Below are 14827 nucleotides of genomic sequence, written 5' to 3' on the forward strand. Positions count from 1 at the left end.
ACACCCCCAACCACACCACAAACCACACACCTCCACAACCACACACACCTCACAACCACACACCTCCACAACCACACACCACAACCACACACACCTCCAACCACACACTCCACAACCACACACACACCTCCACCACACACACCTCCACCACACACACACCTCACAACCACACACACCTCCACACACACCTCCACCACACACCTCCCACAACCACACACCTCCACATCCACACACCTCCCCACACACACACCTCCACCACACACACCTCCCACAACCACACCTCCACAACCACACCTCCACACACACACCTCCACCACACACCTCCACAACCACACACACACACTCCACCACACACACCTCCCACAACCACACACACTCCTACCACACACACACTCAACCACACCTCCACAACCACACACACCTCCACCACACACCTCCACAACCACACACTCCCACACACACACCTCCACAACCACACCTCCACAACCACAACCACACACACACACCTCCCACAACCACACACATACACACCTCCCCACAACCACACACTCCACAACCACACACACTCCACAACCACACACCTCCACCACACACCTCCCACAACCACACCTCCACAACCACACCTCCCACAACCACACACCTCCACAACCACACACCTCCCCACACCTCACCCACACACACACCTCCCACACACACACCTCCACAACCACACACCTCACCACACATCCCACATCCACACACCTACATCCACACACCTCCCACATCCACACCTCACAACCACACACCTACCACACACCTCCCCACACACACCTCCACAACCACACACCTCCACAACCACACACCCCCACACACTCACAACCACACACACCTCCCACCACACACCTCCACAACCACACACATCACAACCACACACACACACACCTCCACAACCACACACCTCACAACCACACACACCTCACAACCACACACACCTCCACACACACCTCCTACCACACACCTCCACCACACACCTCCACAACCACACACACACACCCACAACCACACACACACACACACCTCCACAACCACACACACACACTCCACACACACACACACACACACACTCACCCCTCCACAACCACACACCCACACACACACACACACACACCACACACACCTCCCAACCACACACACACACCTCCCACCACACACACACACACCTCCCCACACACACACACCTCCACCACACACACACACACCTCCACCACACACACACACTCCCCACACACACACACACACTCCACCACACACAACACACACACACCTCCCAACCACACACACACACACACACCACCACACACACACACACTCACAACCACACACACACACCTCCACAACCCACACACACACCTCCACACACACACACTCCTCCACAACCACACACACCTACACAACCACACACACACAACTCCACACACACAACTCCACACACACACACACCTCCACAACCACACACACACATGGGAGTTAGCCGTTTGGGGGGGGTTGCGGTCAATTTTTATTGCCCATAGACCTTTCTCTGTCGTCTGGCTTGGAGGAGGGGGAGATTAAGGCTTACTCAAGGATTATGAAAGGTTTTATTTTTTTGGCTTATAAAAAGCACCGAATTGACTTAGGAGAATATAACTTGCATTGCTGAAATTTTTGTAAGATAGCGATTAATTTTAGTAAAAACATCCATTATTTTGCACCATACATAACTTTAGTAATTAACTTAGTACATTTGAGTACAGGTTGTGATAATTTATGTGGTTGTAGTTTCAAAGCTTCATGACATAACTTATGTATAATGAGACTCCATATGCCGTGGTTTATTCATGGATCAGTTGTCTAAGTGCAAAAGTAGCCTTGTCGAGGCATCATGTATCAATTAATTGTAAAATAAAAATTATAATGTAAAATGTTATAAGACAATGGTTTAGTATTGCTTCTAATGTGTGTGTGCTGTGTAAGTGTCTGACCACCTGACTCCTGAACAAACTCATTAGCTTCTTCAAATCCTACAATGTGCTTGGCAAGCTCAAAACACACACACACACACACACACACACACACACACACACATGGGATTTAAGACAATAAGCATCCAGTGAGGGTCTTGTTGTGTGACTGCATGGAGGCGAATTAAAAGATAAGTTGTGCTTATCGCTCTGCAACACTGGTGCATGTTACCACTCCTTTCCACTCTCTCTCTAATCACCCACAGTGGTACAGTGGTCCCTCGTTTAACGAACGCCTCGGTTAATGAAATTTCGGTTAACGAATTACCTTCCATAAGAATGTTCAATTCGGTTAACGAACAAAAATTCGGTTAACGAAATTCTTACGAAAATGTTTCGACATGCTCTGGCTTGCTCACCAGCTGGAAGATTAGTCCGCCAATACAGAAATCGGTTCTAGGGCTTACATTCGTTAAATTTGGAGTAAATATCAAGAAGGTTGTACTATTCAATAATTTTCCAAGTTTTATATTAAATTTTTTAGTCATTTTAACACTTATTTAACATAACTGCAGTACAAGGAACTAGTTTATGGTGCGCCAATCAGCCACTTCACTCACCCACCAAGGCCTCAGTTGGTGTCTCTGTTCAGTGGAGGAAACATCTTGCTTGTGGGTCTCTTGAACACAGAGTATTTTTTTCCTTTTTACAGTACAGTGGTCCCTCGGTTAATGAGCACAATTCGTTCCAGAAAGTTGCTCGTTAACCGAAAAATTCGTTAACCAAAACCATTGTTTCCATGGGTTTTTGGGTAATTGGTTCCAGCTCAACGAAAATTACATGCAAGCTAAAAATAAATGCAGTAAAGTACACTTACTTTGAGGTGTGCATGTAGAAGGCTCCTGGTTGATGATGATGATGATGAGAATTAGAATGGGGGTGGAGGAGAAGGGAGAAGAGAAGGCATAGGGATAAAAGAGAAGTCACCCCATGCCGCCATTTCACCCATAAAATTTTAGTTCACTTGGTGTAATTCAAGATTATTTTCTTTAAATCAACACTGCACTGCGCTATATAGTATCAATATGTAAAATATATTTCAAAACGACCAATAATTTGATTGGAAACACAGAAAAAAGCGTTCATGTTGAAGAGTCTCAAACAAGATGTTCCTTCCTCTGAACCGGTAAACAAACTGACGCCAAGCTTGGTGTGTTGAGTGGCTGTTTAGCGTGCAAAAAACTAGTTTCCTGTACTTCAATTATGTTCAATAATTGTTAAAATGACTAAAAAATTTAATATAAAACTTTTACAATTATTGAATAGTACAACCTTCTTGATATTTACTAAAATGGTAAGGAATTTAAGCCCTAAAACCGATTATACTGTATTGGCGGACAAATATTACAGCTGGTGAGCAGGCAAATGCAGGCGAAAACATGTTGGAAAAAATTCGTAAGGAATTTGTTAACCGAAATTTTTTCGTTAACCGAAGTGAAGAATCTTATGGAAGGTAATTCGTTAACCGAAATTTCGTTAAGAGGCGCTCGTTAACCGAGGGATCACTGTACAATTATTGGTCATTCTGAAATTTATTTAACATATTGACAATATATAGTGCAGTGCAGTGTTGATTTAAAGAAAATAATCTTGAATTACACCTAGTGAACTTAAAATTTTATGGGTGAAATGGCGGCATCAGGCACGGGGTGATTTCTATTTCATGCACACTTCCTTCTCTTCTCCTTTCTCCTCCACCCCCACTTCTAATTCCCATCATCATCATCATCATCATCATCATCATCATCAACCAGGAGCCTTCTACATACAGTACACACCTCAAAGTAAGTGTACTTTTCTGCATTTTTTTTTAACTTTGTATATAGTTTTCGGTGAGCTGGAACCAATTACCCAAAACTCCATTGAAATAATGGTTTCAGTTAACGAACGACCTTCTGGAACGAATTGTGTTCGTTAACCGAGGGACCACTGTATATACTTGTGACACTTGCCAGATGCTTCTGGTGTTATTGTGCAGGGGTACCTAGTGACAGCACTAGGATCCCGCTTCCTCTATCAAGGAATAAACAATTGAAATTAAATTAAATTGATTTAGGAAGTTTCTATTTGACGGAAAGGGGTAGCTCAAATTAGTTCATTAAATAAAAAACTTACTGTACAGGTAACTCGCCTTTGATTTAAGCATTTTTCGAATAAAGCAATTGTTCAATTAATACCAAAGACTAATTTACATGCACCTGTTTTTGAAATAACGCGGTCAAGACAGTTTAATTTTGCCGCGTGTATTCGCCTGATCGCCTGTGATGCCTGGTGAGGTGCTTGTAAGTTATTACTATAAAATCACAGTCATATAAACATGAAGGATTTTAATATAATTATTAATAATAATAATTATTAAAATAATGTAATAATAAAGATTATTACTACTAATAATGAAGATAATGATGATAATGAAGTATTCTGTACAACAACTGTGATGACGTCCAGCATGCTTCCCGTGTATCACTTTCTCAGTTCACACCAGCACTACTTTTTCCCTGTGCTCTCATTTGCATTGTGTGGTTATCACGTACCTTTTTAGTGTTAAACCCTGTTTTCCCCATTGACCATGTCTGGAAAACGTCCATCTGCCTCCTCTGAGGTGCCTAAAGCTAAAAAGGCATGAAAAACAATCGTAACGGACATGAAATTAATTGTAATCACCCACCTTCAGAGAGGAGAGCGTGTGTCAGAGGTTGGTTACACGATTGGTTTAAGTAAGAGCACTGTGCGGTATATGATGGTTCCCCTAACCCAGGGGTGGGCAATTATTTTTGATGGAGGGCCACTTCATGAATGGTGGCACACTTCGCGGGCCACAGGTTAACAGCGACGAGCCAGTATTGCTGCTATGTCCACCCAACTTCCAAAATTGTCCTTTCTGTAATTAATAAGAATTTTTTTTTCTGATTGCCAAATGCAGTGGCGGGCCACAGAAATAATTTGGCGGGCCAAATGTGGCCCGCGGGCCGCACTTTGCCCACCCCTGCCCTAACCTGTACCATTTCCATGCATTCTTATGGGAACATTTTTTAATTTACGCATGTTTTAATTAAGTGTTGTTTTTCAAGAACATAACCCCCGCGTAAAACAAGAGGTGGGTGTACCAGGAAATGTGGGTAATAAATAAAAATAATATCAATAAATAAGTTCCAACAAAAAAATCTGTACTCCTGCCAAATCAGTAAATAAACGCCAAATGAAAGTTTAACACGGTTGCCATTTGTATACACTCCCTGCTTCACCATAGTAACGAAGACCAGCTGGGACTCCGATTCCCTACTAACACTCCCCGCCCTCTACACTCTGTGCTCTCCTCCCGATACATTTTTGCCCATAGGACAATTATTTCTTTTACATTTTTCCACTATGTATGTAGGATGGTGTGTGCATGTAGCCGAGTAAAAATAAATGAAGAAATTTACGTAAATCTACCCAAAAATACAAGTTGAAAAACAACCAAAACACCTCACAGCTTGCCCCAGTAGCCTGGTGGCTATAGTGACAAGTCTATCCTGGCTACAATGCCATGATTAATCACTATTAAGCATTATTATATCAGTAAATAATAATAATAACAGTAAATCAAGTGAAATATGGCAGGGAGCGAAGAGAGTTACTAGTGGTCACTCACTCGCTTCCTTTGCCAGGTGTACGATCAAAATACATATGAGAAAAATGCATGTCTTGTTGTCTAATTTGAAAACAGTGATGGGCACAGTGATAAACAAATTATACAGTAGAATGTCGATATTACACGATATGTTCCAAGAGAGGTCGCTTTAAACCAAATTTGCACTAAATTGAAGTGTTGTTTTAATGGAATAATTTAGTTTGGTACTTGAGAGAAACACAAAATACTAAAAAGACTGAGAGTCTACCAAGATGCCCCTCAACCCATCTCCTAGAATTAACAAAACATTGTTTCTTTGTAGTATTATGTTAAAACAAACGCTCATAAATCAACACAGCTAAAATTATGGGACGTGAAATGGGAGCAGCTGATGGGAAGGTGGGGGGGGGTGTGAGGGGGCCGGTTTCCTCTCTTTTTCTACACCTCCCTCATCTTACTTACTTCTCTTAGTTCTTACTCTTACTCAGTTCTGTCACCTATTCTTTGGTAGCATGGACATTCTTTTGGTAGCATGGTCATTCTTTTGGTAGCCTGGACATTCTTTTGGTAGCATGGTCATTCTTTTGGTAGCATGGTCATTCTTTTGGTATCATGGTCGAGGGTCTAGGCACGTGAGTATGGTAATTTTGGTATCAAGTCACTTGGATGGAAATAAAGGTAAAATACTGTGGGAGAAATGAATACACCTAAAGTACTCTTAAAAACAAGTTTATTAATATGCAATCAATGGGGGAAAGATATTGTAATAATCATATAATTACCAGGCTCACCTCCTGGGCTTAGTGCAAACTCAGTACCTTCTTCTTTACTCTTACTCACAACATTACTGGTGGTACATTACATGGCACTCATTGTAGATTATTCAACATATACGTAAACAATGACACTAGTATATGCAGGGGTCCACTACCCAATAGGGAGTGACAGTTTTGCAAAAGTTTTCAAAATCTAATTGCTTGGGTTGGATTATTTGTCTATCGGCCACGCTAATTCCGAATATGTTTGAGTTTTTTACATCATTGCATTAGAAGGTTTGTGGATACTTTTGGGTTTGGCATGAAAAACGCGAAAAAACAATGACTTTCGCTTTCTTTCGTTGAAAAGATGTTACCGTAATCGCCTTTCGAATGGTTTTCAGTTAAAAACTGTTGTATTACAATAATATTCTATCCTAATTCACTTGTGATGTAACAGTTTTTTAACTGAAAACGATTCGAAAAACACGTGTACCGTCTAGCTGATACGGCAGAGCCCTGGTCGAGGAGGCTTTGTGTTTGCTTCGGCCCTTCTTAAGCAGCTTTTAATTTTAGCGTACGTTGAAATTGTGTTTACCGGTATATTCTATTTTCTTGCTTCTTATTTTCCAGAAATATGACAAGTTTGTATATAATACAATGTTACGGTACTTTTAATTTACAAGTATTCATTTTTAAAAATACAGAAGACACCAAACAAATACCAGTACTACGGTTATTTGCGTGACTCTCCCGCCAAAAAAGACCAAACAGCTGGTACTCTCTCCCTCAGCCCTACCAAAAATAGCCCAACGACATCTTTCTTAATTATTCTCTTCCAATTTCTCACTTTAACTGGTATTTTTTACTTCATATTGCCTACATCAGATAAACTACAGTAATTGAGGTTAGACACTGTTATAAATTTGATTACCGGGTCCTGGCAGGTGCCGTTAGAACCACCTGACCCTACCAACAGTGTTGCAAGTCAGACAGCATTTTTTTAATCATCCATGTGCACGAGAAAGGATGGATGGATGAAGGCGGCATACAAATATGGCTTAAAAAAGTCTGAACTTTAGACCAGGGGGACTGCGCAAAGAAAAAAGTCTTCTTGTGTGGGATATGTTTCGGTCACATCTTGTTGACAGTGTTACTGCTGGGATTAGGAAGGAAAACACTGATACAGCTGTGATTCCTGGTGGATTAACAAGTCTTGTCCAACCACTGGATGTTTCCATAAACAAACCATTTAAAGATGCGGTAAGAGTGAAGTGGAACAACTGGATGATAGAAGGCGATAAGACATACACAAAGGGAGGCAACATCCAAGCTCCATCACTAGCAACATTATGTGAATGGATTGTAGAGGCCTGGGATGCAATCAGACCAGAAATTGTGGTGAAATCTTTTAAGAAATGTGGGATTTCGAATGCTCTTGATGGAACAGAAGACGACTTGTTGTGGGATTATGAGGCTAATGAGAGCGTGAATGAGGATGAAGATATTGATGATCCTATGGCTGATGATGGTGTGATCCATATGACGATGCTGTTCAAGGAGAGGACTGGGAGGAGCTGTTTGGTGCTGCAGATGATGACAAGGAAAATGATTTTGATGGATTTTAATGAAAATATTCAGAAATATGGTATCGTAGTATTTATTCAAGTCAATTAGGATAGAATATTATTGTAATACAACAGTTTTTAACTGAAAACCATTCGAAAAGCGATTTCGGCAAAATCTTTTGAACGACGAAAGAAAGTGAAAGTCATTGTTTTCGTCACAATTTTATCCCACTTTCCACTGTAATACGTACGTCATTTCAGCAAAAATATTATATTTCCATATTTATTTCTGAGAATATATTCATTCAGGCACAGTTAAGGTAAAATATACTTGTGATGTAATATTTTAATGAAAATATTTATAAATAAGGTATTGTATTTTTCTTTTGTTTCAAATTTAATTAACAAAGATTGATGTTTCAAATTTAATTAAAAAAAATTTATGTATCCATAAATAAACTTTTAAAAATGAATACTTTATGTTTTACATACTCCTGTGCATACCATACCATACCATACCATACCATACCATACCATACCATACCATGCATTTGGCTACTTTTGGCTTGCTATGATGACGCAAGAGATCTGCCCTGGCAACTGTACCGACACTCACAGTGGGTGGTGAGTTGGTGCGTCGTTTCCATTGTTTACTGGTAGTTACTGGTAAATATTTTTCAACCTAACGAAACTATTACCCGTATAGAGGTCGACCCCCAACTTTTTGCCAAAAAATTTGGTCTTAAGAACTCGTGCTATACACGGGTATATACGGTATTTATTTGTTTATTTATGTCCTTTAGATTGAGTTTTTGTTTTTTGTTTTTTGTTTATAAAATGTCACAGAAGTGACTGGGGAGAATACAATTTACATTGCTGGAATTCTTATATGATAGTGATTAAATTTTAATATAATCATGCTATAGTTTGCACTATACAAAAATTCTAGTTATCATTTAGTAAATTATTTTGAGTACTTGTACAGTACAACTTTGCCCTTAGGACAGTGTAGCATGCCCATAGAAACATTAGGCATGAATTTTAAAATATGATGCACCAGATTGACTCACACAAAATAGGAAAGATAAATTAAAACATTGTCCTTAATTGTGGGTGCCGCTTTAAATAAAAAATATTAAATTGAATTGCTTTAAATCAACGTTCTACTGTACTGTATTTTGAAAGCATATTTAATCTTCAGAGGATTTGATAGTGTGGCAGTGGTGAAATTATTTAGAACTGCGGTATAGTAGAACCTCGGGTTTTTACTTTGTGTATTTGTATGGGATCACAGTCACTTCACTTATAAATTAGTCAATCGTAAATCACTTAAAAAAAATTTCTGACATGAGGTGCAATTAGTGCAGTAGATGGAATTACTTGGTTTTATGACTGATAAAATTGCATATCTTATGGTAAGCCATAACCAGTAGTCCCTCATTCTGAGTGATGGATGTTATGGGAGAGTGAATGATCTTTGGAGTGTCACGGCCTAAAACGTCTACTGGAAGAACATAAAAAAGTTTGTGTGCAGATATTCATGGGATGTTCCACACTGGCATGTTATAAAATGGATTATTGGGATCAAACATATTACTTTCTCCTGGGGGACACATGTAAACATAATATTCAAAGGGTTAAAGTGTGGAAAATGGCTTTAAAACAATGGTGATGTTGGGGCTTCCATTAATATACTGTAATTACCATTTATATGAACTATTTTTTTTTTTTTAGGATGTATACACTGTGGGACTAAAGATGTGGACAGCTGCATGCCACATACACTAATGACTTTTGAGAATGAAGAAATTTTTTAACTGCAATATGGGTACTTTTCCACATGTGATTTTGAAAGTAATATTTTATTTTATTTTATTTTAATTTGGATATTCAAAATTTATTAAACTTAATTTATTTATATCATTATACAGTAGTCCCTCGGTTAACGAGCATAATCCGTTCTAGAAGGTTGCTCGTTAACCGAAAAACTCGTTAACCGAAACCATTGTTTCAATGGGTTTTTGGGTAATTGGTTCCAGCTCACCGAAAATTGCCTAAATTCAACAAAAAAGGTAGAAAAGTACACTTACTTTGAGGTGTGTATGTAGAAGGCTCCTGGATGATGATGATGATGGGAATTAGAATGGGGGTGGAGGAGAAGGGAGAAGAGAAGGCATTGGGGTGGAAGAGTAGTCACCCCATGGCGCCATTTCACCCATAAAATTCTAGTTCTCTTGGTGTAATTCAAGTTTATTTTCTTTAAATCAACACTGCACTGCATTTTATATTGTCAATATGTAAAATAAATTTCAAAATGACCAATAATTTGCTTGGAAACACAGAAAAAAGCATTTAGTTGAAGAGAGTCTCAAGCAAGATGTTACCTCCACTAAAAAGACACAAAGACTGACGCTTGTATGGTGTGTTGAGAGGCTGGATGGCACGCATAAAACTAGTTTCATTACCTTCAATTATGTTCAATAATTGTTAAAATTACTAAAAAATTTAATATTAAACTTGTAAAATTATTGAATAGTATAAACTTCCTGTTATTTGTTAAAATGGTAAAGAATTTAATCCCTAGAACCGATTACTGTATTGGCGGACTAATACTACAGCTGGTGGACCGCCAAATGCAAGCGAAAACATGTTCAGGTCAGCTCGTAAGAAACTCGTTAATCGAGGAATTGCTCATTAACTGAAGTTAAGAATCTTATGGAAGGTAGCTTGTTAACCGAAATCTCGTTATCCGAGGCGCTCGTTAACCGAGGGGCCACTGTATAGTTTAAATTTATGATTTTCCTCATTGCTGGAGGTGACTGTTGTAAGTTCTGTGTGGCTGACCACGACTTTAGAATTAGAGTGTACAGTACTGTACCTGTATTCCCATATCATTCTTTGAAATGTTTACATTTTTTGTACTGTAATATAATATTTCTTTTTCTTAATATCAGTTATTTTCCTTCAGCATTTTGAATCATGGCCATCAAATGTGCCAGTTTGTGTTCATGCTGAGGGTCGGACCACAGCTGCTGCCCTGATGATGGCACACCTTGCTGCTTGCCCTGTTCATGTTTGTCATGTTGCACTCAGGGAAGAAATTCTTCTCATACGTTCTGCTAAGGACAAGGTAATTTAGAGGTTTGTTGTACAATGTCAGGAAAGATTATGCATAACATTAGATTGGTATGGATATAGCAGGGGTTACTGGGGTTACAAACTTCCTCTTGAACTGACAGGTTTTTTTATTTTGTTATTAATGAGCTTGTGAAACCAAGAACTAGATGTAGATAGATAGACTGACAGATAGATATCCACCAATTTGTACCAATATAATTCCTGGAGATCTTCTGCTTCAGCCACCTTGAGGTCTCAGGCTAGGTCATGACCAACCATCAGACACCTTTGTCATGATGTCAGCAAGCAGCATAAAGGCCAGTATCCATTGAGATCTCCAGGTGACCCTCCTCACCCTGTATGCATGGACTAAGATAGTCAGCATTCATGGAACAAGCTTGCTCTAAGAAAGCTAAAAATGTCCTAAACTCCTTGGCATTTGCCTTGTTATACTTAAGATGGTTGTTACTTCAACCCCTCTCCCACCTTAAAAAAAAAAGTCCTATTAGTGTATCTTCATCATTAGGTGGCATTAACTATTGATACTATACAGCATTGGTGTTACTCCCATGGAGCTTGTAATCTAAGTTACATTATGTAGTCTTGCCCTATATAAATTATATCATGTTTTCAATGGTATCAGGGAATGGCAGTGACATGTGAGGTGTGTCCTCATCATCTCTTCCTGACGTCGGATGATCTTGAGTACTTAGGGTCAAAGGGAGAGGTACGACCGAAGCTTGTCTCAAAAGAAGACCAGAAGGCCCTCTGGGATAATTTAGATGTGATTGATTGCTTTGCTACAGATCACGGTAAGCATATGTTCTGAGTTATTATTTAATTATGTTGTATTTCACTTTTTTAGAATTTAAATACAGTATAGACAAAAGTTCCTATTGTATGTTTAAATTATTAAATGATCACTAATATTTGGTGTGTTCCTCCTCACCATTATAGGGCACATTAATTTTATTTTTCAGTGGTTGGTCTAAAGTACTGTAGGTACAAACGTGTTTTTACCCGTAAATTTGCCGCAAGATATTATTATTAAATGACACGCCAGCACCGGCCAAAACAAATCTTGCAGAAATCAATTCAGAATGGTCAAAAACTTATGCAAAACATACAAATTCTACTTGCTGAGCTCTGGCAATCAAAATGAAGGAGCCTTTTGCATGACCTTGGTCCAACACCATAGGAACAGCTCACACTGACAGTCAATCCTTAATACAATTCATTGCGCTGTTTCCACATCCTATATCTTCTTTGTGTTGTATATACTGTCAGCGACACTGTATGATCTATTTTTAGCCGACAACACATAACAGTGTATTGTAGTGATCACAGCAACACTTATTATGTACAGTCTCGTTCAAGATTCTTCGAACACTGCTGGAGACAGCTGGCAGCTCAAGGCCGTTTGTTTACTATAGTACGTAGTATAATATAATGCGGAACAACAAAGCCCTACCATTAAATTAAGGAACGGGGAACTAAATAACCAATCACCGATCACATTTACATTTATTCATAATTTTTACTACGTACTGTAGTAAAGAAACGACCTTGAGTTGCCAGCTGTTTCCAGCAGTGTTTGAAGAATCTTGAACGAGACTATATACTCGGGGAAAAAAGTATCTCAGGAGGGGTCCGATGAATTTGGAACTAAACAATTGTGTTGTCTCACTAGGGTTGGTAGGCTTAAATGTGAGACAATTCCTACCTACTATGGTAGGCCTTTTATAAAAAAACATCGTTCTTAGTGTCATTTTGTATCGCACAAGACTTGTAAATACAGTGAACCCCCACTTTACGTGGTCAATTGAACTCATGGCGGCCCGCGTAAAGCGAGAAACACGTAAAGTGAACAACATAACATATGGGATTAATTGAAATAGAGACTGGGCCGACCCCCAAACTCCACTTTTTCAGGCACAATACCTACGTTGTAGTAAAAATAACTTCTTAATTTTATGATGGTATGCACATACAATTAATAAAATTAAGAGAAATATCAATAATATTAGGTTTTTTAACACTTACATTAGTAGAAAAGATGGCTGGGCACACGGGGATGGGGTGTTGGTTCAGAGGCAGAGGGCAGATTATTGGCCCTCACTTGTATCACTTGTATCAATTGTATCACTATCCACCACAGAGGCTTGCAGGGCCTCTTTGTCAAACCCCTCAAAGTCCATATAAGTCCATATCCTCACTATCATTATCACTATCACTGACTTGGGCCGGCTGTGGTGGGTGGCGGGTGAAGAACTCGGTAATGTTTTGATGACTGGGCGACCTTGTGCGCTCCCTGCCCACGCCGCTCTCCGCGTAAAAGAGTACATGCACCGCGTAAAGTGAGCATTCCGCGTTCGGCAGGGTACCGCGTAAACGTGGAAACGCGTAAAGTGAAACCGCGTAAAGTGGGGTTTTACTGTACAGTATAGTTTTTTACCGAGTGTACATTATTATTGTATACAGTGTCACCAAGTGTACGTAATTGTTATTATTAAGATTTGGCAAGCAACAACACGTGTAGTCAACCAGTCAGTGATGTAAAATACGAGTATTGGGGTGTGCTTGAGCATATATGGGCATATAAAATGTTATACATTGACTTTCCACATATTATTGTTTTCAATGATTGAATACTATTGTAATTTATCACATCCAATCAATAACACGTAATATTTGTAATTGAGAAATGTATGATATTTAATGTTTTGTAGGCATATGCGGGCATTTGTATGACCTAATACAATTATTACTTTTATCTACAGTAAAGCCTTGAATAACGACGTTAATGTGTCCTCCAATATTGCTGTGTAAGGTGAATCATCTTACCGCGAATCATTAATTACCATTAAAATGAAGCAATAATAATGAAATGCGTTCTCAAGTGTGACCTTTCCATATCTTTTGTGTGGCTTTTTACCCTCTTTTCCCCCCAAAACAATACAATTAATGAAAATTGCAAACTATATTCTTTAAATAATGTTTCTGAATGTTAGGTCCTATTCTGTCCTGTCCTGTCCCAGAGCTTGGTAGCTGCTTCTGCACCTGCCCAGCTAGAGAGCCAGCTAATGAACACCTCCCCGCGACAGAAGGACCCCATCCTGGGTTTCGGCCAAGCGCACCTCCCCCATACGAAGTGCCCGCCGCCAGTGCTGGTCCACCTCACTGTATAGTGCTGTCTGGCAACGGGAACGCCGTCACGGAGCTGGTGACCGTTGGCAAGTTGGGCGGGCGACTTGTTCACCCGCCCGCAGAGGCGTGTTCAGGTACTGGAGGAGGGCCTGGGATGTCCTATCGCAGTCCAGGCTACCCCCAGGCCCAGTGTTATCCCTGAGGAGCCTCTTGGCGGCCTTGACCCCAGCCTCTGCCCTGCCATTGGACTGGGGGAAGTGGGCCGACGAGAGGCGCACCTTGACCCCCCATGACTTGAGGAAATCTGTCATCTCAAGACTGGCAGGGTTGGTACCTCCATCTGTGGAGATCTGCTCAGATCTGGTTTCAGTGTGATACCTGTGCGAGCGCAGGTCTCCAGAAAATCGTAGGTGTGCCAGAATGCCCCCTTCACACTGGAGTCATAGAGGAGAGTGTCATCCACGCACTTGTACTTGCAGGGCATATCCTGAATAGCGTCCTGCAGTATCGAAAACGGCCCCACGGCGTGGTGAATGTGGTCAGGCGTCTACTCTCCTCCTCTAACTCCACCTGATGAAATCCCCAGAA

General features: G+C 40.1%; 1 protein-coding gene across 1 annotated transcript; it reads left to right on the plus strand.

The window, feature by feature from the left end:
* The first annotated feature begins 4608 nt into the window (after positions 1 to 4608).
* LOC121865814 (CAD protein-like) lies at positions 4609 to 11921 on the plus strand. Its single transcript, XM_042365375.1, has 3 exons — positions 4609 to 4659; positions 10944 to 11105; positions 11736 to 11921. Exons 1-3 carry the CDS (start codon positions 4609 to 4611, stop codon positions 11919 to 11921), a joined length of 399 nt encoding a protein of 132 aa, XP_042221309.1.
* The last annotated feature ends 2906 nt before the right edge of the window (positions 11922 to 14827 follow it).

Source organism: Homarus americanus, unplaced genomic scaffold (genome assembly GCF_018991925.1).
Source record: "Homarus americanus isolate GMGI-L3 unplaced genomic scaffold, GMGI_Hamer_2.0 scaffold56564, whole genome shotgun sequence".
NCBI classification, from domain to species: domain Eukaryota; kingdom Metazoa; phylum Arthropoda; class Malacostraca; order Decapoda; family Nephropidae; genus Homarus; species Homarus americanus.

Coding starts and splice junctions, on each gene's coding strand:
- LOC121865814 (XM_042365375.1), top strand. CDS start 4,609: ATGTCTGGAAAACGTCCATCTGCCTCCTCTGAGGTGCCTAAAGCTAAA. Junction 4,660..10,943: donor AGGTGCCTAAAGCTAAAAAG/GCATGAAAAACA, acceptor ATTTTCCTTCAG/CATTTTGAATCATGGCCATC. Junction 11,106..11,735: donor TACGTTCTGCTAAGGACAAG/GTAATTTAGAGG, acceptor CAATGGTATCAG/GGAATGGCAGTGACATGTGA.